The following is a 25,213-nucleotide window of genomic DNA, read 5'->3' on the forward strand; positions in this document are numbered from 1 at the left end:
TTGAGTTTTCACAGGCCTCTCTCCTTCCTGATACTCTCCAGTCATTTTCCCTCTTGGAAACCACCTGGTCTGGTCTCCTGCTACTGCCCACAAACAGCTGTGAGTCTGAATTGGCCCTCAACTAGGAATTCAACTAGGAATTCCCTTTCTCCATCACCTCCCCACTCCATCCCCATCGTGTCCCTCATCTCCACCCTGAACCCCCTTCCACAGACCAATGTGACTCTGAATTGGCCCTCAATTGGGAATTCACTCTCTCCATCATCTCCTCTTATCATCTCCTTAGTGCCCCTGACCTCCACCTTAATTTTCCTCTTCCCCAAACAGGTGTGACTCCAAATTGGCCTCCAGCTAGGGACTTCCCCTCTCCATCCCTTTGGTGCCCTTGATCTCCATCCTCACCCGCCCTTCCCCAAACAGGCGTGACTCTCAATTAGCTTCTCCATCCTCTTGGTGCCCCCAACCTCCACCTTAATCCCCTTCTTCCCCAAACAGGTGTGACTCCGAATTGGCCTTCAGATAGGAATTCCCCAACTCCAACTCCTCCATCCCCCTTGGTGCCTCTCATCTCCACCTGGACCCCCTCTTCCTCCTGCCCCCCACAAACAGTTGTGACTCCGAACTGACCCTCAAGTCGGAATTCCCTTTCTCCATCCATTCCCCTCTCCATCCCTTTAGTGCCCCTGATCCCCACCCTAACCCCCCTCTTCCCTAAACAGGCGTGACTCCAAATTGGCCCTCAATTAGGAACTCCCCCTCTCCATCCCCTTGGCGCCCTTGATCTCCATCCTCATCTGCCCTTCCCCAAACAGGTGTGACTCTGAATTAGCTTCTCCATTGCCTCCCCAGTCCATCCCTTTGGTTCCCCTGATCCCCACCTTCATCTCTCTCTTCCCCAAACAGGTGTGACTCCAGAGGGGCCCTCAGCCTCCCCTTCCCTCTACCCCTTCCTTCTCCAGCCTTTTGGTGCCCTTGATCTCCATCCCCATTTCCCCTCTTCCTCTGCAGAGAGGGGCAGAGACCAGATTTTTTTGGGGGGGAATCTGCTGTGGGGGGGTCAGCAAGAGCCCCCCCTGTTTGGGGGTCCTGGAGTGGCAGCCCCAGAGCCCAATCCCCTTGCGCCAAGGGCTGGGGAGGCGTGCCAAAGGCGGTTGCTTGGCTTTGCAAGGGGAAAGGGGGGGAGAAGGGCAACCTTTGGGGGGGGGAAGGGGGCGGTCTGGGGAGGGGAGGGGCGGTGGGAGTCACCCAGGAGGGGAGGGGGCTTTATTGCAAAGGAGAGAGAGAGAGGCAGGAGAGGAGAGGAGAGGAGAGAGGGAAGGAAGGAAGGGAGGAAAGGAGGAGAGCGCAGGCACAGCCAAGGCAAGAAGGCAAGGCAAGGCAGGCGGACCCAGGCAGAGCAAAGCCCAGGAGAGGGAGAGAGCCAGGCAGCCATGGAGAATGGCTTGCAGTGCCCAAGGTAAGGCTGGGCAGTAGGGCATCCAAGGCAGGCAGGCAGGCAGGCATCATCCCCTGAGCCCTTCTCCTCTCCTCTCCAAGGCAGAGGCGCCTGCAGCAAGCCTTGCTAAGGGCTTTTTTGGGGGGTGGGGGTGGGTAGGTGGGTGGGAAAGGGGGCCTGCAAAGGAATGCACCCCTAGGGGCATCTCTGCAAGAATCTGGCATTAGCCCTGGAAACAACAACAACAACAAGCCACCCTCTCCTGGGAATTGCCTTTCCTTTTTTCCTAAATGGAAGGGGAAGTTGGACATAGCAAATGCCCAGCTGTCTTTCCTCCATCATCATCATCAACCACCCCCACCCCCCAAATTACAAATTCCCATTTGGGTGCTCCCTCCCCCCAAAGAAACAAACACCTATCCTCTCCTGGGGTTTCATTCCATTTTTTCCTAAATGAGAGGGAAGGGGAAAGTTTGACAGCAAATGCCCAGCTGTCTTTCCTCCCCCTCCAGCCCCCCCCCCAAAGATCCCATTTTAGGTGCTTGGGTGCACCCCCTAAAAAAAATAAAGCCCTCATCATCTGGGGATTTCATTTCTTCTTTCAAATGAGGGGGAGGAGAAAGTTGGTCAGAGCGAATCCCCAGCTGTTTTCCAACTCCCCCCCCCCCCAAAAAAAATTTCTCATTTGGGTGCTTGGATTTCCAGGGTCCCATAGAGGGAGTTAGTGGGAAGCTCCCTTTGCCCTATTATCTTCTAAGCTGGTCCCTTGCACAGGAGACCCAACCTGGTTTCTGCAGAGAAAAAGGGCAGTGGATCCCTCTCTCCCCAGCCCCAGATGGCCAGGGATCTTCCTTGCCCTGCTGTGCACCATTTTGGAGATCCATGGGGAAGGCTGGAGGCATATTTGGTGTGCAGTGTTTGTTGTGTGTATGTGCATGAGAGAGAATGACAGAGACCTTAAGGTGATCATTCTTCCTTTTGACATAAGCGGCCAGGTTGTGCCTTTGGCCAGCCAATGTCATGGAGGGTTGTTATTATTAGTATTATTATTACTAATATTTGCATCTGTGCATTTCTTTGGGTCCATGGAATTGGTGCCTCTGCAGAGCGCAGGGGAGAAAAGACATGTCCTCTTGAATGCAGAGCAGAGATCCAGTAGATTATAGTAAGGATCTGTGCCAAATGCAGCTCAGCAATTGAAAGAGTTGGAAGGAGAGGCAATGGGGCAGGGAAGAAGGGGAGAGTTTAACTTGGGTCCACCAGCAGCACACATTTCTTGCCAGTCAACACAATGGAGGCATAGATCTCCTGGAATGAAACCCAAAAAGACCCCTGGCTTAATCTCTCCGCATAACCTTGTTGACAGTGCTGCAATCTTCTGTCATGGCCTCTCTCTCTCTCTGCTGCCTGCCTTTTAGACCCTAATCCTATGGATTAGACCCAGGAGGGAGGGCAGTGGGGAAGAAACAGTGCCAGGGGGATCAAAATGAGGGAAAGTTGTAAAAAAATATTCTAGATTTGCAAAAAAAAACCACCTTTGCGCCACTTGCCCTACTTTTGCAGCATTCCCTGCTTATCTTTCTCTCTCTCTATATATATATGTATATATTTAAAAGCCACTGGCAAAGAAGGAGAATTTTAAAAAATCACCCCGGCAATGTGCCTAGGGATTGGCATTTGCTGCTCTGTACGCTTTTTGGCAAAAGCAAGTTGGCAGGGAATTTTGTACAGTAGCGGAGGGGAGGAAGCACGGAAAGGGAAATGCTGGACAGTGGAATGGGCAGCCAAGGGCATGCGGAGGATGGCGGGGCTGAGACTCTTGGCAGCCGGGGAGGAGGTTTATTGAAAAACCAAAAAATTAATAAAATTGAATCTCAAAGGAAGAATTGAACTGCAGGAAGAATCGAGAAGCAGTAGCCGTGTGGAACTGCTTGCCCATATGGGAGTTTCAGTTGCCACTGAAATTAGGAATGAGAGAAGAAAAGGGACAGATGGGTCAGTTGATTCTTGATCAGAAGGGTCAAGGGCTTTTAAAATTACAGATAAGAGGTCCTGGCATAGAGCAAGTGTACCAGCTCTGGTGGCATGCAGGGAGGCAAGTACTGATCAAGATGTAGGTCAAACTGCCGGGTTTGTCACCGAATTGGGTCATGGCGACTAGGAACAGGGTGACGGAGCTCTTTGGAGACACAGGGAGGGTATGGGTGAGGACACCTGCCTGAGAAGTTCTGTGCAGCACGCACTTTCTTGGTTCTGTGCAGGTTTGAGCTTTGGGACATGGGTCACTCATTTGGGTGTGATTTGGCTGGAGAGGACGAGGCGTGTGCCCTTGGCAGTGCCACTGTGCCCAGGTGGGTGTGTTGTTCCGTTGCTCTCCTTGGTTTCTGGGCTGCAGAACTTGCCGCGCCGGATGTCCCGATGGAGAATCTCAGCCTCTGTTACTGGATCGGACGAAACTGGCCTCGTTCCACCAGTAACAAGGGCATGAGGCCAACATAGACCTTAAACTGAGTGGTTTAAAAGGGGGAAAAAAACCTTCTTATTTTTTGCCTTGCAGGCTGCGGTTCTTGTTAACAGTTGCAGAACTGGAATGGAGATCTTAGCAGAGTACAGATATATTCTGTTCTCCACTCCCTCTTCTTCCCCCAAATTAGAAATAAACACTCAAAATGTCAAAAATAAGGAAAAGATGTAGTGTTCTGAAAAAGATAGTTCTTTCAAGCTGTTCTGAAACAGCAGTGTTCTGGAAGGAGGAACTAGGGGTGTGATATTTCGCTGGTTTTCTTCTTGAATGAAGCAACAAGTAATTTCTGCTGTTTTCTTCCCATTGCGAGAAAGTGTTCGAAAACTAGTTTACGCAAACTATTTGCAGTTCAGGACTTACTCCATGCAAAATTGGCATGTGGCATTTTTATGTAGAAAACAGAAGTTTCTGCACAGAAAATTTGTGCAGAAAATTTTGTGCACAAAAACCCTCTTTTGGGAATTTTGCACAAAGTGAGTCCTAAACTCTGAAGATTCTCATCAATCCAGGATTCTTCCCGCCAGGATTTCTCAAGCACATTTTTTGAGCATTTTCCAAATATTGGTGAATATTCTTTCCATCTCTAGGAACCTGACTCTTGAAGCCCCTCAGTCCATCCTGCTGTAATTGCTAGTTACCACTCTTTTCCAGAGAGCCAGAAACCTGGGATCTGAATCTCACTCCCAGTTTCTAGCTACTTGATTCCATGTCTTTGCCAGACATGAGTGATCTATTAAATATCTACTCATTAAATCCAGAACTTTAATATATTAGATCCCTTGCCATGCATGGCCTTTGCTGCCCACCCTGGCATTGCTCCCTGCTGCCTGGGATGGAGGTTGCCCATTTTTCTCCTTTTTAATGGCTACCACGTTTAGGGTAAAATTGCTGCAAGCGAATGACATCTGTATCTGACAAAGTTGGTTATAATCCACGAAAACTCTTGCTACAACTCATATGTTAGTCTTTATTAAAGTATCCCTATGAATCTTTGTTGTTTGAGCTTACTCAGTAGCAATTGAACTGTTCATAAAAGAAGCCCACTTCCTTTGGTATTGTTCCTCTGCCTTATGTAGCTGCATGATCCACCTATCCTCTTGCTGACTCTGCAGACAAACCCTTTGTGCCAGGTATGTGATACTGAAGAAGCTGCTTACGTTTGGGCAAGTTTTGAGCTAGGTCCACCCATTTCTGGTTAGTGAAATGTCTGTGCCTGGCATGGATTCTGGGTGCCCTGTAACTCCTTCCGGTGTTGGGTCTTCTCCCCTGCCTCTGCCTTGGCATAATTCCCCATGTCTGCCTCCCACCCACCATCGCCTCCTAGTGGCATTCCCAGAACATTCTCACTCTTCTCTTTCTGCTCCGGCGTTTCTCCCTTTGCAGGCGGACTGACTGGCATCTCTCCCAACCCAGCCTCCTCCTCGCACATGTCCTTCCTCCTCAGCCTTTGCTGTTGACTGTTTTCCTTCAGGCAGGGAAGCCCGTGGCCCTTGTGTGCTGGAAGACAAACACATGACGGGTCTTGTGTACATCACGTGTTCCTGCCCCTGTGCCAGGCCATGACGCGGTGGGCGGAGGTAGGGGGCAGTTCCTATATGGAGAGGAGCCTTCTTGGTTTGGGGTTGGCAGCGAGTCCGAGGTCGATGGAAGACGCAAGCCGGCAGGGCGACTGGGCAGGAAGCAGGCCCCGTGGGCACACCGCCCATCAGGAGCCTCCTTTGATGGTAAGCGTGGGCACTGCCAGGGGCAGGAGGCAGCTGGAGCAGCTGCATTCTTGCCTTGGCCTCCCTCCCGGTTATCTTTTTCTTTCTCTTCTTGGTGCCTTCCCTTTTTCAACCCATCTCTCTGTTCATGTTCCTCCTCCGCATCGGCACTTGGCTCCCTTTCCCCCTTGATAGGATCACTCTCTTCCATTATCTATTCTTGACTTTCTCCTCCCTGCGTTCCTCTTCTCTGACTTTCCTATTTGTGTGGTTTTCTGTTCTTTTTCTCTTCTGTACTTTTTCTCTTTTCCATGTAACCCGTTTTGTGTTTTCTCCTTCCTCTCTGTTCGCTTGTGAACATTATGGTTTTATTACTTTACTTTTCACAAGCTGTTTTGATACTTCTCTCTAGCACACATTCAAGTTCCTCTTTGTATGTTTACTCGTCTTCTCATGCATTCCTTTTTATTCTCGTTCTTTCACTCTTTCTTCTTTTCTGTTATCCGTTCATTTCCATTGGTCCATTCTCCCTCTCTTTTTCCTTTCTTCCTGTCTCCTTTTTGCAGTTATAAGAATTTCAGAGCTTCTATTCCTTCTTTCTTGTCCGCTTTTCCCAGCCCATGCTTAGATGACTGTTCCTTTCCAACCATAGATCTGTTTCAAGTTCTGTGGCATTCAGGTCCAGCTGACCCAAACTTTCCTGGAGTTCCCAAGCTAGTCTTGGTTTGTATAGAGATCGAAAAACAGCCAGAAAAATTCACCAGTGTAGAACCAGTGTACAAAAATAGGGTTTGGCTCAACACCCAAAACCACGTAGGTGTCGAATTGTGTGTTCGGATCTAGAATTTTGGGGGTGAGTGGTTTATTACTTTTTCTCTTACCCCCAGATCTTGCTAAACCACATCAGAACTGTGTTGTCTTCAAAATGGAGGTGTTTAAACAGTCGCTGGATAGTCATCTGTCGGGTGTGTTTGAGGATGGCCCTTGGGGTCTCTTCCAATTCTGTGATGGTGCTGTTACATAATTTATTTATTTGCACCTGTTAATGGGAACGGAGGAATCCGCTTCAAACGGTGCCATTACTCTGGTGGACAGATGATAACTTAGGAACATGGATGAGGAATTAAATATTCTTTTGCCATTTGGGAGGGAATGATACTGGTCTGTGGAAAGCTAAGGTTGGAGTACTGAGTTCAGACTTCCTGGAATTTCTGGCCCTGAGAAAAAAGCTGTGTCAGGCCTTTGAGATAGAGGTATTCTCCCAGTTCCTGAATCCTCTTCCAGAGTCTCATCACTAGCTTATTCTGTACATGGTGCTGAAGCTGTGCCTCAGTTTTCCCTCCCTGTAAATTGGACTACAGGTTGAATGCACTTTTGCATGGCTTATTTTGTGTGTGTTTCTGGATTAGCAGAGGACTTTCGGGGATTACTGTTTTGGTCTCATAGGTGGGAATGATTGGCTGGAGGTACTGGGAAGGATGGAGCTCTTTGGGTCTTCTGAACGTAAGAACTGTGGCTTTGCTTGGCGATCGGATTCATCGGAAAAATTCTGATGAAGCAAACAGGGCTGGATGTGCCTTAAAGTTGGCAAGTCTAATAGAGGAAGAAATTCTTCTCCTTGCAGACCTAATGGACCCATCTGTACAGGAATTCTTGTCTCCTCTGAAGATCTTTTGGAGGCTGTGATTGTTGGACAGTTAATGCTTATCTTTTCAGAAATCGTATCTGGAATCTTTCTAAGCTTAAAAAGGTCCATCTGCCTCGAATCTCATATTCCAGGTGTTTGTATACATGGTTGCTGACTGATTACTCAGTGAGGGTGATCAATATTATCTGTAGGTGCTCAGAAAATGTTGACATGGCATAATACCTTTGGATGCATCTTCCTCTAATCTCAGATGCATTTAAGATTAACTGTGATTTTGTTGCTGTGTGTGAAGTCATTTCTGATTTATGGCAACCCTAAGGCAAACCTACAGCCAGCGTGACGTAGTGATTTGAGTGTCGGATTGCACCTCTCGAGACCAGGGTTCGATTTCCAACTTGGCCATGAAACACACTAGGTGACCTTTAGTCAGTCTCATGCATTCAGCCTTGGATGAAGGCAATGGCAAACCTCCTCTGAATAAATCTTGCCAAGAAAACCTCATAATACGTTTACCTTAGTATCAGTGTAAGTCAGAAATGACTTGAAAGCACACACCAACAACAAAAGGTGAACCTAACATGGGGCTGTCTTGGCAAGATTTGATTAGAGGAGGTTTCCCATTGCCTTCCTCTGAGGCTGAGAACATGTGACTTGCCCAAGGGCATCCAGTGCATTTCATAGAGAAGCGGGGAACCGAATCCTGGTCTCCTTGAGGCAGAGATATTTATGTAGGTTGGCCATTTTTCCACATGTAAAATGGGGATGATACCATGGCCTACCTTGCAGGGCAGGGCAGGGTAGGGCAGTTGTGAGAACAAATTAGATAATATGGTCTGAACAGTTTACCTTGTGAAATCTTATTATTCCAAATAAGAGGAACAATAGTAGTAACGGAAGCCCCCTCTCATTCACTTCTAAGAACTTCCAAGTCAGAGTTTTGGTAATTTTGAAATTTTGACAGGTAGACTGGGGTCAAAGCTGCACTGCAGAAATGATGCAGTTTGGCACGGCTTTATCTGCCATGACTCAATACTTTGGAATCCTGGGGTTTGTAGTTTTTTTTTGCAGCACCATAACTCTCTGAACAAAAAGGCTAATATCTCACAATATTACAAATCCCAGAAATCCATTGCATTGAGCCATAGCAGTTAAAGCAGTGTCAAACTGCTTTATTTCTGAGGTGTGCATGTTCCCTAACACTTTACTCTCTTTTTGTATTTCAAGGCTGAGAGCTCAAAAGTTTATATTTATCATTTCTCTTTCAATTTATGTTTTTAGGTTGGGCCAAGATTCTCATCCTCATGATTAATTTTGTTGTTGTTGCAGTTCTTGGTTGCATCCCTGGTTTCTAACACTTGAATTCCAGAATTGGAAGTCCTGCCTTATATCTTCCACATGACTCTACTTTTCTTCCAGAGGTATAAAATTAGGCATGTCTGCTTGCAGGTCAACCAGTAACTGATATACTGTACTTCATTCATGAAGATTAACTGTCCATCTTTCAACACCCTCATCCCGTTATAGATCACTTAATTCTCCTCCCTTCCTTTAAAGGGGAACGGCTCTTTTGTATCTAGACAGCAGACAACTGGTTTGTGATGGGATCAATTACTCAACCGTGTTTTGAGCGCAAACATCATTTCAACCGATGCAACAGAGTTGTCCCAGATTCTTTTCTTAGTACTGCATTGAGAGTGGGGATAGGATGCTTATGAGGAAAGAAGAGCCTTGTCTACAGGGGCCTAAAGAACAATTCCTCCTCCTGTTTTGGTACCATCCTGTTTGGATGACACATGTCCCAAACCCCAGTTCTGGTGTGAGCAGTCTGGACAATGTCCAGACCATTCCACACCAAAATCAGGGGATAACAATCTTACAGTGCATTAAACAAATTACTTGTTACTCTGGATCTTCCGAGACGATTCAGAGTTCTCCATTCCCATACCATGGCTGTCTCCAAGGGCATCCCACTGAGCTGCCTGGTGCATCTGCTGCCACTACAGGCCACTCACTTCTGAGGTCTGAATGAGGTCTCCGCGAAGATCCACAGCCCTCTATTCCCACATTACAGAAGTTATATGCACAGATATCCCACTGAGTTGCCCAGCACATCTGTTGCCACTGTGGTTTGCTCACTTCTGAGGTTGGAATGAGGTGTCCCAGAAGATCTGGAGCCCTCTATTCATGCGTCACAAAGGCTGTCTGCATGGGCATCCCGCTGAGCTGCCCAGCACCTCTGCTGCCACTGTGGGTTTCTCACTTCTGAGGTCAGAATGAGGTATCCGGGAAGATCTGGAGACTTCCATTCCTGTGCTATGGCGGTTGTCTGTATGGGCATCCCACTGAGCTGCCTGGCATGTCCACTATGGGTTACTTACTTCTGAAATCAGAATGAGGTGTCCGGGAAGATCCAGAGCTCTTCATTCTGCGTTGTGGCTGTATGCATGGGCATTCTGCTGGACTACCCAGTGTCTCTGTGAGTCACTCGCTTCTGAGGTCAGAATGAGATGTCCAAGCAAACCCAGAGCCTTACATTCCCCCGCTATGGTGGCTGTTTGCATGGGCATCCTGCTGACCTGTCTGGCGCATTTGTTGCCACCATAGTTCACTCACTTCAGAGATTAGAAAGAGGTCCATCTCCGTGGTGCAGGAATGGAGGGCCAGGTAACACATTGGGTCAGCTGTAGGCCTAGGATACTCCAAGCTGCCCCTGGACAACCCTGGCCTGTGCAGACAGGGCCATGGCTACACTTTTTGTAATCTTTATCAATTGCATTGACATCTTTTCAGGGACTTTCCTCTATTGGTATTTGGGCATCTTTCTTTTGCTTTCCATGGCTCACTTTTCGTTGCTGCCCGAACATTTCATCTATTCAATTGTGACAGTTTCCCAAAGAGTGCTTGAATTGTTTCTTGAAGGTTATAATTTCCTCTCTGTATTATTTGTACAGTGTAGATGCACCCTTGTTGTAAGAGAGTGCATGTGCAAACACACCACAAGCAGCAGTCTTTCAAGGCATTGCCAACATTTTATAGGAGCGGGGAATGTTTGTCTTTGCCCCCCAAATGCCTACCTCCAGGTTTGCCAAACTAAAATGTTCCCAATGCCTTATACAGTCTGTCCTCCTGTCCTTGGAGAAGCTGAATGATCTGTTTTCACTATGCTTGCTGAAAATGGAAACCAAATTTCCCCACCTACATTTGTAATAATAATGTGTTGGAACTGGCTTTGTGTGAACTCTTGTCTGTTGCTTTGTGATGGAACAGGCGCTGTGAGAGGCGTATTTTCAAAAGAGTTTCTCCAGGGAGATATAAGGTGCCTTCTTGTCTCTTGATCTCCGAAATGACTGACTATAAATGTGGTAACTTCTATAGAACGTACTCAGGGCACAGGTATTAAATTTGATTGGCATTGGGAAGGAAATCATGGACGAACCATTATGCCACCATCTCCAAGGCTAGAGTATGCTTTATTCTTTGACAGTGCCCTTGTGGTGGGCACCATGCCCACCAAGTGGCCTAAAAATTGTCTCATATTGAAAACAGAAAGGAGAGTTATTCTTATCCTTGACCCTAAGCCTAAGGACACCTGTGGCTGTGCCAATATGTAGTTTTAAATACAATGAGGACACCCAAGGCCAGTTGGCAGGTCCAAAATGGAGCCAAACTGGTTTAAGGTCAATGCCGAAGGCAGTGATGCTCAATCTTTGGGCTGCCAGATGTTTTGGATTCCAACTTCCAAAATCCCTGACCTTGGCCATCCCAGTACGTAAAGAGATCTTGTAGCACCTTTGAGACTAACTGAAAGAAAGACGTTGGCAGCATGAGCTTCTTTCGTAGACTTCAGTCTACTTCCCCAGATGTATTTGGCCATCCCAGTTGGGGATTCTGGGAGGTGAAGTCCAACAATATCTGGGGGGAAAGACATAGTAGACCAGGCATGGTAGACCAGGATGTGAAAATGGCTTATGAGGATATTTCATTCCAAAACTAAGGAAAAGATACTAAAAAGCCAGGAGGACTATCTTAACCGCTGGCATTCCTATGCCTACTATCAAGATTTTGTAGAAGTTAACACAGATTAGTTACTCAATACTACTACTACTACTACTACTAATAATAATAATAATAACATTTATTTATATCCCACTTCTCCAAACAGATCAAAGCAGCTAATCCTTAGTTAGCTTTCCTCCAAGAGTGATTGTTTAATAGTTCAAAATAGGATGATTTTTCTCTCCCTTTGATATGCACACTTGCAAAATAAAGCAGGAGATCTCAACTTCTGACCATGAGTACAAAATTGTGATACAGTAGTTTCTCCATATTAAGAGTACTTAGGATGGACCAAACTGGTAGATGTGGTGGAAGTTAATTCCTGAGACAGTGAATTAATGTATATGTTTGTTGTTGTTGTTGTTGTCTTTGACTTTTGGAGACCCAAAGGTGAACCTATCATGGGGCTTTCTTGGAAAGATTTGTTCAGATGAGGTTTGCTATTGGTGTTCCTTGGGGCTGAGAGAGTGTGACTTGACCAAGATCATCCACTGGATTTCATGGCCAAGCAAGGAATTGAACCCTCATCCCCAGAGTTTTAGTCCAACACTTAAACCACTATGCAGTGCCAGCTCTAATATATATGTACAGCATTGGTATGAAAATAACTGTGGGGATGGGTAGGGGTATTGAAATATGAACTGCTTTATTTCCTCAATTTAACATGAAAGCATTTTTTGCATTTGCTCTGAGGGTTTGCTTTGTGTGTGTCATGTAATGGCCTTCAGCAATTTGCTCTGCATCATACATTTTAAAATGATATTTGAAAGTGCATGTATGTGTGTATTTTACCCTAAATATGGCAGGCTGAATGCACACCTCTGTTATATTGAAAGACAACAATGGAGGCCTCTATGAGAGAGCTTTCAATAAAAATGTCATCATAAAAGCTGCCTTGAGTCCCATCCTGGGAGAAAGGTGGCCTATAAATAAACTAAATAATTAACAAATAAAAATCCAAAATATAAAAGCAGCTGCATGGAACCAGGGTGAACCAGACATCCCCCGTTTCCAGGACATGTCCTCCATTTCGGCCTTCTGTCCAGAAGAGATTTCAAAACTTCCTCCCTTTTGAGCATGACTAAGAAGCATGAATTTACATTCATGTCAGTGTGTTTAGCTTTTGTATTGTAATGACCTACATTTTTATTGAATGCCCTACATTTTACAGCAACTTGTCCTCCTTTGCGGTTATCACATTTGGTCGCCTTGCACATGCTTATGGTTTTCCATCCCCCCCAAAAAAAGTGATCCATACTCTGGTTTGCATTTTGATCATTGTGAGGAGAATTGGAGCAATTTCTGAGAGGTGAAAATTAGATTTATTTTTGCCACTGACTTGGGCTTTTCAAATGTGGCACATTATCCTTCTATGCGTTTATCCCACTTGGCTTTTCTTAATGTTTGGGGCTCCCTTTCTCCCTCATTTCCACCATGGCCTTTGTAATATCCTACATTTTTCTCAAGTGCTCAACATTTTGTGGTAACTTGTCCTCTTTTGTGGTTAGGACATCTGGCCACCTTGCACATGCTTATGATTTTCCAAAAAAGTGGTAGGCACTCTGGTTTGCACTTTGAGCATCATAAGGAGACCTGGAGTGATCCCTGAGAGACAAAAATGCGGTTTATTTTTTTCCACTGACTGTGGCTTTCCAAACGCAGCACATTTCCCCCTCTGTGCGTTTCTCCCACTTGGCTGTTCCTTCTTCCGTGGGGCTCTTTTTCTCCCTCATTTCCACTCTGGCCGGTCCCTTCGACCCACAACCCCATGGCAGCTTGGCAATCTTGCCAAGGCCGGCCCATTTGGCCACGGGCCGAGCATTGCGCATTGTAGACCCGGCACCCAATGGCATTGCAGTGTTCCCAGCTGAAATTAGCAGGCAAACAGGAAAAAGGCCGGCCGCTGGTTGGCTGCTCTGGGCCTATCCAGGGCCCCCTCCCGTCGCTCCTCTCACGTAGGCCTGGCCTGAGCATGGGGCCTCTGGGCTGCCTTCCAAAGGAAAGTGGGGGCCGGCGGCTGGGAAGGGCGGCTGCTGAGGCTGATGCTGCTTTGCAAGGCGAGCATGGAGCTTGGCCTCGCCAAGGCCACAAGAGAGAGACCCCAAGGCTCCTTCGGCAGCATTTGCTTCGAGCTGAGGCCTGCCTTGACCTCAAATGCTCTGGCCCAACATATGTGGCGATGCATGGTACCCTGAGGGTGCAAGGTAGTGGCCTCCAGATCCAGGCCTTGCCATGCGCCTCAGGTTTTCTAACTGAACAGGATGTCACTAAATGCAATCTGTCTGTGGCTCCTTCCACTAAATGCAACCATGGGGTGGTTTGATCATTGGACCATGACTCTGAAAACCAGGGTTTGATTCCCTGCTCACACAGACAAACCCACTGGCCAACCTTGGATGAGTCACATACTCTCGGCCCCAGAACATCCTGGGTTGCTGTAAGTTAGAAAAGACTTGAAGGCACGCAACAACACAACCATTTAAAGTACAGGAGCCCACTTTAGTTCTCAGTTTAGCAGTCCTACTCCCACGAACAAACATTAGGCACAGGAGTGAATTTTCCTCACAAAATGCTGCATGCTGTGTATGTCACAAAAAAGTACAGTCATAATACAAAAACAATAAATAGATAAGACAGTAAAATATCACATTGAATAGGACTTTAAACCCCAGATTAAACCCCAACCCTTTTTAAGTTTGGGTGACACAGATGTGCCAGACATCGCGAGAGTCCACAAATTGTTCTGTGTCATTTAAGGCAACTTCAGAAAACTAATTGTTTATTATATTTTTATTCCACCTTTCCTTCAGGGAGTTTATTGTGCTATACAAAGTCTTTCTCATTATCCCCATAACTGTCCTATAATAAGGTCACCTAAGGAGCTTTACAAAGCGTGCGGATAAGAAACCACCTCTTTGCAACCTCTCTTCTGCAGAAACTCAAAGTAGCTTTTTTTTGCGCAGAGGAAAGAGATGGACTAAGAAGTGTGACAGAAAGTGTGTGTGTGTGTGTGTGTGTGTGTGTGTGTGTTGAAAGGCACTCTTGATTTCCTGCCAAAGGGAGATTTGGAAAGATGGAGGAATCCGGACATCTGTGTTATTTTCTCAGCTTTGGAATGGCTTTGCAGCCTAGTGGTAAAATACCGTGGGAGGAGACTGTGTCAGGATTCGGAATCAGAACCAAGGAGAGTGTGTGTGTGTGTGTGTGTGTGTGTGTGTATGTGTGTGGTGGATGTTTTGTGGGTTTTTACAGGGATGGATGTTCTTGAACTCTGATGCCTCACATGAGAGAGCGGCACATAGCAGAAAGCCAGGATTCCTGGGTCCACTCTTCCGTCGGTTGCATTTTGTAGGGCACTGGGTGAGTCTGGGAGCATGGGCGCCGTAACCTTGGCGCTGCTTGCGAGGAACGTCTCTGGCTCCGGTTCTGGCTTGGCTGTGAGGAGGTTCTGTTCCGGCTCTCTCTGTTTATTCACACGCTATGTATGTTCTTGGCTTTCTCTGCTGGCTCAGCCAGGGAACCATGGAAATCTGCCAAGGAAAAGCTGCATTTAGCATCCTTGCTCCCTCCCCAGGAATGCCAGAGAGGTGCTCTGGCCTTTCCCAGTCTGCCTTGGGAATCTGGAGCTCTCTACTCCAGTAGGGTGAGGACAGTCCCCAACGGGTTGCAAATCTTTTGTTGTTGCACGCCTTCATATCCTTTCCAACTTATGGAAACCCTAAGATGACCCGATCATAGGGTTTTCTTGGCCATTGCCATCCTCTGAAGCTGAGAGAGTGTGACTTGCCAACGTCAGGACAGTTGGAGGATATGCTCACCTAGGTGCATCACCTCCCCACATTGTGGAAGGTGCATTTTATTGTAAAATCAGGGGTAGGGAATTTGTGCTCCTGCTCAGCACCAAGAGTAGCTGTATTTGGCTCTCAACAAGGAATCCCGGTATATGAGTAACTTCTTTTATCTGTCATATCCGTCTGTCTATCAATCAGATTTCATTTTGGTCATCGGCCAACACAAGTAAAACACACAGTTCTGTCTCTCTGTCTACACAGTGATTGTATTGGCAGCAAGAGGCAACTACACTCCACACTGCTAATTTCCCAAAATACTCAGTGTATTGGTACACGTAAGTGTAACATGAATGTTGACTGTTGGTTATGTATAAATGTGAAAGGTGAGGATTATTATGAGAGCATAGTTGGAGAGGGAAACCTTTCTATTGGAGCAATTTAATGCTGCACCTTCCTTCCTTGTATCAGTTTATAGTATTGGACTAGAGAGTCACTAATCCATAAACAAAGCCATATTTTCTTCTGTTCTGGGTGAGTTATTCCAGAAGAACAACTGCCCACTGCTTTCATGCACTCATCATTTCTAAATATATTTGTTATAATTGCCAGTCAACATGTGCAGAACAGGAGATCAAACAGGATCTGGTGCCTTGTGTGTGTGCCTTCAAGTCATCTATCGACTTACGGTGACACCATACATTTCATAGGGTTTTCTTAGGCAAGAAATCCTCAGAGGTGGTTCTGCCAGTTCCTTCCTCTGAAATAGAGCCTATTGCACCTGCTGTTTGTTGGTGGTCTTGCATCCAAGCACTAAGCAGGGCTAACCCTGCTTAGCTTCCAGAATCAGATGAGATTAACTAGCCATTCTTAATCACCCCAATTTTCAATACTAATTCCAGGACTGGGTTGCATGTGTCTCATGGAAGGATCCCCTCAACATTCTCACTTCTTCATTTGAACCAGTACAAAGCATGCCAACCTTTATCCTGCTGCCTCTTCATAGGCACACCATGCAAATCAAGAATAGCAGGGCAATGTGCCAGTCTTGGGGCCTGAGAAATGCTGCTTTGTAGAGCTGGCTTTGCTAACTGCAGATAAACACAGTGCTAAGTGGCAGTGCTAAGCCATTACTAGTCCATATGAAGGAACTGTCAATATACTCCTTCAAGGGATTTGCTATTTGTGGCTAGTTGGTGGCAGGCGTTTTGGGCCCTTGGTATCTGCTTCAGTTTGGTTCCAGAAACCCTCATGGATAGCAAAATCTATGGCTGCTCAAGTCCCATGATATACCTTGGCATAATAAAAAGTTGTACCTTACATAAAATGAAAAAAATCAAGGTTTACTTTTTGGAATTTACATGTTTTAAAAAATATTTTCAAGGCGTGGATGGTTGAATCCATGGATTAAAAAACCCAAGGCTATGAAAGGCCAACTGCATTTTTTATAAACCTTGTTGAATGACCCTGAGCAAGTCCTTATTCCATTGGCCTCAGTCTGTATAATGGATCCAACAGTCAGCCTGACGGTGATGCTGAGAGTGGAAAGGGGTTTTGCAAATGCAAACGGCACTTGGCATCTAAAGGTTAAAATCCTAGCTGGTGGCTCTAAAGTGCACCCAGGGGTGTTGTGTGTTCAGCGCCACCTTCCCGAGTTGGTTCAGGTAAAAGGTGGTTCATTGCCCCTCCTTTATGTACACAAGAAATATACTCTACAGATGTAAAGCTATGGGGTGGGGAGCCCGGCGCTTTGCCAGGAACATTGCGTTCCCACCCAACCCAGAGGGAAGAGGCCCTTGTGTGGGTGTGAAGAACGGGAAACAGAATGGGGTTGGCTTTGTAGACACTCCTGGTTCAGCTTGAGTGTTTGGGGTGGAAGATGTGGGGACACACACACATACAGCAAAATTGCCCTCCATATGCTCTCCTATCCTTCTCTCTTGCTGCAAACCAAAGGCGGTTGCTGGCTCAGTTCTGGTGTTGACACTATAGAACTGGATGAAGGAATGCTCTGGAATTGAGCATAAGGACTAACCCCTTCCAAATAATATTCCCCCCCGCCAAAAAAAGCAGAGGAATCCCAGATTTGGTAGGAACGGTAGAGGAATCAACTGCAGAAGCAGTGGGAGGAATAAAGTGGGAGACATGCCTCCTTCTTGGCAATTCAGTAAAATTATTTCTTGGGACGGGGGAGAGGAATGTAGATGCGTCTCCAAAATCCATGAAGGGTTGCACCCCTTTCTTTTGAAAGGTGATGCCAAAGGTTTGTAGAAGGGTAGGTCTAGTAGCTGGAGGTCTCTCCTTCCTCCCTTTCTTAGCAGTAGTACCTTTCTTTCCACCCACCCTTTCTCCTCCCTCCTCCAGCGATGAGTACTTGGCATCGGTCCCTGTCTACAGTACACAGTGTCCTGGACGGACATGGACGGAACAGCCAAAGGCACTGCCAAGAGCACGTGCAACAGGATTCCTCCTTGGGAGGGGGAAAGAGGCCACACACTCACACTCACACACAACACACACACACTCTCTCCAGTGGTTAAGGGGTTTTGATCTGCATGATCAAGGCGTGGAAAGCTCAGAGTGCCGGGCACTGGAGGAGAAGGGACCTGGATCTGCACTGCTGAGTGGTGTATAGTACTGCCCTAAAGGCTGACGTTTACAAAATACAGTGGGGCCTTGGTATTCGCTGGGATTTGGTTCCAGGACCAGCCATGGATAACAAAATCCATGGCTGCTCAAGTCCCATTAAATGCAGTGGCGTAGTGAAACGGTATCCCTTATATAAAACCGCAAAATCAGATCTTCCTTTTTGGAACGTATACGTTATAAAAATATTTTCAAACCCATGATAAAAAAAAGTCAGTGGATATGTAGGGCTGACTGTAATGGCAGGGGGAATCTGGGTGCGTGGGAGAAATGCAGATGGAGTCTTCCATCTTTGAAATGCTTGCAACCACAAGTGGTTTTGATTTTAGATTTTTTTATGGATTTTGGAATATTTGCCTATGTTGTTGTTGTTGTATGACCCTAAGGTGAACATATGAGAGCCAGTGTGGTGTAATGGTTTGAGTATTGGACTAGGACACTGGGAGACCAGCTTTGCTATGAAAACCCACTGGGTGGCCTTTGGCAAGTCACACTCTCTCAGGGGTCTCCAGAGTCATAGCCCAACATTCAAACCACTACACCATGCTGGCTCTCATCAAGATGAAGTACAGCATATTAAAATAGAAAACACAATTAAAAACACATAATAAACCCTAAGATAAAAAGCAATAAAACCGTTGCTTCTTCCCCACCTCTGCCACATCTTTCCAGTTTTGTGCTAATAAAGGGGATGGGTGGGTGGTTTGTGTGTCTTTGCAAAGTCGCCGATGCCGCATGTGTGGAGCCGAGATATTCTCAGTGGAGGAAGGAAACTGACGTCAGAGATGCTTGATCTGGGCAGAAGACTTTGGTGCTGCACGTGTCCTTTTGCGTAGTCTGCTGTTATCGAGTTGTGTTGTCGCGCGGTGCAGCAGAATGAACAGAAACAGCAACCCTGCTAGGATTCAGCAGGGCTGTGTCTGCTGCAAACTTTCTCAGGAACAGCATCCCAAAAATAGGAGCCACGTGGGAGGGATGCAAATAGCAACACGCAGCACCTCTCTCTTTTGTCCACCTATGAATTGTCCCTGTGTGATTTGGAAAGCCTTTTCTCCTCATTCATATTGACTTGTAATAGCTGTGTAATAGTTTGAACATTGGACTGTGACTCTGCAGACTAAGGTTTGCATCCCAGTTCAGCCATGGAAACTCATTGGGTGACCTTGAGCACATCACACTCTCTCAGCCTCAGAGGATGGCAGTGGCAACCCTTCTCTGAAGAAACTTCCCAATAATACCCCTTGATAGGTTCACCGCCTTAGGGTCTCTATGAGTTGTGACTTAGTGGCACATAGCAACAACAACAACAACAACAACAGCAGAAAGAATAGGAATATATGTAAATAATTGACAAACGTAGGCTGAATCTACACTGCAGAATTAATGCAGTTGGATGCTTCTTTAAGTGCCATGGCTCAGTGCTACAGAACTCTGAGATCTGTAGTTCTGTGAGATAGTTACCCTTCTCTGTTAGAGAGCTCTGGAGCCAGAACACACTACAGATCCCATAGGATGGAGCCATGGCAGTTAAATCGATGTCATACTGCATTAATTCTGTAGTGTGGCAACAGCCTTTGGTTATTTTCATCTCCTTTCTGCCTGACTGCCATTCTTCCGTGCAAATTCTGCAGGGGATATTTGTATTTCTGACATTTTCCCACACGTGTTTGTCTCAGGAGGGGTTGCATCAGAATTGCCTCTGGTTCAGCTAGCCAGCATCTTGGTGTGTATGTGTGTGTCACTGATTATTTACAGTTACGCTCACGCCTCTGCGCATATGCGCTTCTTGCATGCACGTGGTGACGCCTGAAGATCCTCCTCCTCGCTGCTAGCCACCATGTCTTGTCTGGTGACCCTGTGGTCCACCTGGACGGTGGCCATGCCTTCTTGGTGAACCCTCGGCCTGGGAGTAAATGAAGAGCAGCAGATAAGACACCCGTTATACCTTGTGGCAAAACACAGCCTGTTCTCTGCAACCCTGGAGCCCTAGAGTGATGGGCAGGGTGCCAAGGGACAGGAATGGAACAGCCTGTACCCATAATGGGACCAGGAAGGGAGGGATGGTGGAAAGAGGCTCTGGGAGGACTGGTGGAGCTCAGAGTCCAGTTTATTCAGGCTCTGGGAGTGAACAGAGAGCCAGGCGCCGGCTATGCGGCGGCGCCGGAAGCGGCTGAGGGCCAGGAGGAGGTGGTACAGGTGAGGTCTGGGCATGCTTTTTGGGTTGTGAAGGCATTTGAGCATCTGCTTGGATCTAGGTAGGCGTTGGGAATTCTTGGCTGAAAGGTCTGGGATGGGATCTTCTGGAAATTGCGGTGTTCTTCCATGCTTCAATGCTTGCAGATTTCTTTGTCTTTCTTGTAGGCTCTGGCGGCTTCATATGTAAGGGTTGGATGGGTTCTGCAAAGCACTGCAACCTCAAGGCTTCCATATTTTGGTCCTTGGCTCCTTCCGAGGAGGTTGCTGTGCATTGATTCTGCAGTGTGCCAGCAGCTTTTGCTTTCTTTTCCCCCAAAGGGTAACTAAAACCTTTAAAACTTGTCTTAAGGGTCTTAAAGGCTAGAAAGTTTTGTTCTTTAAAAATGGGTAAAAGGGAATTAGTGGCTTTGAATGCTTTGTAAGCCACTCTGTTTCCCAGTTTAGGGAAAAGAGTGGGATATAGAATAATACTAATAATACTAATACTAATATAATACCGCATTCTATCTCCCAGCCTAGTTTCCCCATCTCTCTCTCATCCTTTTCCCATCTCTCTCTGTCTCTGTGTAAATATTGCAGAAAGATGGGGGCCGCTTAAAATGTAAAAAATAATAAATAAGGCTAGTTCCAGGAATATAGGGACGTGACACTTTATAGGATCATTTCTTCCTTTCGTATTGTATGAGATGGAGAAGTTTCTTGATTTTGTAGGATTTCTGCTGGAGCCAACTGCAGCAAAGACATTTTGTACTGTTTCCTAGAGAGTGGGGGCGGCAATGTGTTTGTGGGAAACCTATGGAGCTGTGCAAGGGCTTTATCTCTGCAGAGCATTTGTTTCATTTCTCTAACGGTGCCTGCAAGCGATGGCAAGATGGTGCTATAGGTCGTTTCCGATTATGGCGACCCTAAAGCGCACCTATCACAGGGTTTTCTTGGCAATTTGTTTTCTTCAGATAAGGGTTTGCTATTGCCATCCTCTGAAGCTGAGAGAATGTGACTTGCCCAGAGTCACCCAGTGGGTTTCATGGCTGACTGGAGATTCAAACCCTGGTCTCCAGAGTCATAGTTTGATGCTGATAGTGCGATGCTCTAATGTTTTACAAAACTACAGATCCCAGGATTCCATAGAATATTGTCATGGCAGTTAAAGTGGAATCCTAGTGTTATAATGGTGTAGTATGAAAGGATAACTGTGGCAGGTCCAAGAGTCACTTTAATGTCTCTGGGGTTCTCCAGGGGCCACACAGACTGCCCAAAATTAAACACACAACCCCAAAGTTGCTGGACGTTGGAATATATGAATAAAGTGGGTTCTCAAAAAATGAGTATTTTTGTTCGGTGCAAAACAATGCTGGAAGACTTTGTGACCTATTTCTAAGGTAAATTATTGTTCCTGGAAGGCTTCCAGGAGCAGTTATTCTGCCTCTCCTTTTTTTGGCTAGAAAAAAGTTGGTCTAGGGATTCTGGAGGAGAGCCAGCATGGTAGAGTCACTGTAACGGTTTGAGCATTGGACTACGACTCTGGAGACCAGGGTTTGAATCCTGGCTCAGGCATGGAAACCCACTGGTGACCTTGGGCAAGTCACACTCTCTCAGCCCCATAAGACGACATTGGCAAAACCCCTCGGAACAAACTTGGAAGAAAACCCCATGATAGGTTCGCTTTAGGGTTGCCATAAGTCCAAAATGATTTGAAGGTACATAACAACAACGGGATTCTGGAGGTGTCCAGGGCCATAAAAACATCTTTAAGGGACTATATGCGACTCTCTACTCTCCAGCCAGGCTATACTTTGTCTTCTCCTGATTTCGAGCTGCATGGAGTGGGTCTTGGTTTAGGCAGTACTATACTGATACAAGTGTTATTTGTGCACTCTTGAGATTCTGAGTCATAATAATATAATGTCCCTATTTTTCATCTGCAGTGCATGTGTGTGTATGTGGGCGCCTCCTGTTTTCCAGTGCTTTTGCCAGACTGCTTTCCAATTTGTGTGCCCATTTTGCCACACTCCCACCTTGATGGGGAAATCCCAGAAAGAGATGTTTTCCCCAAAAGGAAGATGGACAGACATCTGTTTTACAGACACCCAATCTTTCCCCAGTCCCAAGAAGCTGCCTTCCTTATGGCAGACTTGAGAGTGGGCTGTTTGTGGGTTTTACCTATGAAGGAGGCAGCCCAGGGGTGTTGTGACGGGGAGGGAGGAATGAGGGCATTGCACCCCAAATTATAATTCTGACCTTCCCCATGAAATACTCCTTCAGTCCCTACATTTCTAGCATTGCAGTAATTTCCAAACTTCAGTTGCACATTTAGAAACAGAGTTTTGGCCTCTAAAGAAAAGGAGCAGGTGGCATGAATGACCAAGGGAATGGTGAATGCAACAAACAGAGGAATTCTAGATGTGAACGATTTTCAATATCTCACCCTTTGCTATGCTAGAAATTTGGAGACGAATTATTATCCCTTATTGCCCGTATTTTGTCGTCTCCCTGTAGCTACACCCCTGAGCATCCCATGGCTCCATTTCAAGCTCACAAAGACTGTTGTCAAAGCATGTGTAGGTGTGAGTTTCTGTGTATAGACATGAATGTATAATGGGCATATCATTAATAACAATTTCTCTGGAAATTCCTTATGGCGTGTGTGTGGAGCATAGATAGGAGGAGGGTATTCTTGGCTAAAATGCCCAGTATTACCCAGCTGGCATGTGCCCTTCACTGTAGTCCAGTGAAGTAACCTTGGTCTGGTTTTGCGGCATGTTAACCCACATTCAAGGAGAAAACAAGAAAACCTGGACTGAATGCCTTAATTTGGGATAGAATTCCTATGTATTGCAAGGTATCAAAATGACACCTTTTTGCAGGAGTGTTTGTGAGTGCAGAATTAAAGGTGTTCCATGATGCCTAAACAACCAGACCCAAGAAACATGTTTTTGTAGCCGGTTGAAGCTTTATTCTGAGTCTTCCTTGCCTTCAAGGGAGATAAACACATTACAGGCTTTCAAAAGCAGCAGATAATTTTCAGAATCTGCCAATATTTTTCAGCATCTCCAGAATCCAGTATCCTAGAACTGAATATGTAGTGCAAACAACTTGGGAAAGCCAAGTTGCCTCCATATTGCAGAAATAATCCAGGTTGTCACCACCTTATATAAAATGGCAAAATCCAGGTTTGCTTTTGGGATTTTATATTTTTTGAATATTTTCAGGCTGTAGATGCTTGAATCCATGGGTAAAGAATCCGTGGACACAGAGGGACGACTGCATTTCTATAGTGTGAATGGGCTACAGGTCTCCACTTCAGAATTCTAAGCACTTCATCAAACTACAGATCCCACGACCCATAGATGCTAACCTGATTTACCATTATGCCATACTAGGAGGCCTTTGTCATAATGATGGCATAGCCTGGGGTCCTCTGCAGAGGGCACTGAATGAGAGCTTGGCGTTTCATGTTCTCCCTCTCCTTCCCATAGGTCTACCACAGAAATCCGGAAGGAGAAATCGCGAGATGCAGCACGATGCCGGCGCAGCAAAGAGACGGAGGTGTTTTACCAGCTGGCACACACTTTGCCCTTTGCCCGGGGGGTAAGTGCCCACTTAGACAAGGCATCCATCATGCGCCTGACCATCAGCTACCTGAGGATGCACAAGATGTTGAACTCTGGTGAGTGCAACCATTTTTTTCTCCCTTTTCTTCCCTTCCTCGGGGGTGAATGCATTCCTGTCATGTTTTTAGGGTCCCCTTAAGCCTTTTTAGTCTCAGGAGAGGATTTTCTCACAATAGGAAGTGACCAGAATTCACTTCCAGTTTTCTTCTGGTTTAAAAAAAAGCCCTTTCCTGGGCCTAGAATGGCCGATGGGGCTCCAAAAAATGGTGAAAATGCACCCATTTCCCTAAAAGGCATTTTGGGGTACCTTTGCTCATCTTTACCTTACACAAAGGGTTGGAATTGCATGGCCCATCTCAAGCTCCCCAGTATCACCCTAAAAATGGATAGTTATGTGCCCAGGAACTTCCAGCAGATACAATGGTCCATGAACCTTTGGAGATGTGAAATGAACTTCTTCCCCCCCCCCCCCCCAAAAAAAAAAAAAAAAAAAAAAGCTAGAAGGGTTGTTCTGGTCATTTCCAATTTTGAAATAGATAGACAGGAGACTCGAGGGGGCTGGATAATGGGGAAGGTGTGGTGTCGAATCTCAGCAAGTGCCCAGTCTTGCCCTATACCTAAGTTGTGGCAAGAGGTGTTAGCCTACCTATAGCCCCTGATGCACCAGATGGGAAGGCAGGGAAAAAGAACATGGTGGTTGCTTACTAGCCCCTGGATGCTGGCTTCTGGAATTTAGGACTTTCTTTTGGCTAAGCAGCTCATAGCAGCCTTTTCTCCTTTCCACCCCACTGGCAGACTTGACTGTATCAGCAAATGACTGCTGCAGGGTGCGGCTTAATGGATAGGCATTGGCAGATGATCAGGAGTGCCTGCCTGCTGATGCCAATGGAAGAATGGCTACTACATTAACCAGCCAGCGACTCTGTGACCCAGAGAATCTTTGACTTCATTTAAAGCTCAAAAAGCAGGTTTCTAGACATAAGTACTGAAACTTATGAATGCAGGGGACAGTTCTAACTGCAGGATTTGAATATCAGTAATCTAAACTGGAGTTATCTCTAGTCCTGAGTTTTGGAATTGGCCGCAGGATGAGATCCCCAGCAGTCTGGTCCTGTGCTCTCATCCTTCTCCCAACTGCCTGCCCTCCAGGAATATTCCAGTAAGTGGAAATGGACAACCCAAGAATCTTTGTGTACCCAGAATACATCAAATGCTTGAATCTGAACCATAGAAAGTTGATCTTCACTATCTGTAGCAGGTCCCACAACTCATAAGTCTTTGTTCTAATCTGCACTGCAGAAATAATGCAGTTTGACACCATTTTAATGACCATGGCTCCGTTGTATGGAACCTTGGGATCTGTAGTTTGTTGTAGCACCAGAACTTTCTGACAGAGAAAGCTAAATATCTCACAAAATGACAAAACCCAGAATTCCATAGCATGGCGCTATGGCAGTTAAAACAGTTTCAAATTGCATTGTTTCTGCAGTGCAGATTAGACCTTTGCAAGCATCCAGATGTATATATAGACTAATCACCTTGCCCTTAATTCCCCTGCCTTAAGTATTTGGACCTTGAAATAGAGCCTTTTTGCTTTTATCAGATG

The 25,213-nt window shown here is 46.2% G+C and overlaps 1 protein-coding gene across 3 annotated transcripts in view; it reads left to right on the plus strand.

Annotated features, from left to right (window-relative positions):
- Positions 1 to 1,299: 1,299 nt before the first annotated feature.
- HIF3A (hypoxia inducible factor 3 subunit alpha) overlaps positions 1,300 to 25,213 on the plus strand; it is a 45,868-nt gene continuing 21,954 nt past the window's right edge. The window contains exons 1-2 of one of the 3 annotated variants that reach the window (XM_089478880.1): positions 1,300 to 1,456; positions 23,473 to 23,663. In XM_089478880.1, the coding sequence (XP_089335006.1) occupies positions 1,431 to 1,456; positions 23,473 to 23,663 (217 nt within the window). In that variant the 5' untranslated portion in view covers positions 1,300 to 1,430. Of the gene's footprint in view, positions 1,457 to 5,454; positions 5,684 to 19,706; positions 19,997 to 23,472; positions 23,664 to 25,213 lie in introns of those variants that run through there. The other 2 variants (XM_089478881.1, XM_089478879.1) reach the window with 2 other exon arrangements.

The sequence above is a fragment of the Sceloporus occidentalis genome, unplaced genomic scaffold (genome assembly GCF_023333645.1).
Source record: "Sceloporus occidentalis isolate IW3139 unplaced genomic scaffold, rSceOcc1.0.p SCAF_13, whole genome shotgun sequence".
Lineage (NCBI taxonomy): Eukaryota > Metazoa > Chordata > Lepidosauria > Squamata > Phrynosomatidae > Sceloporus > Sceloporus occidentalis.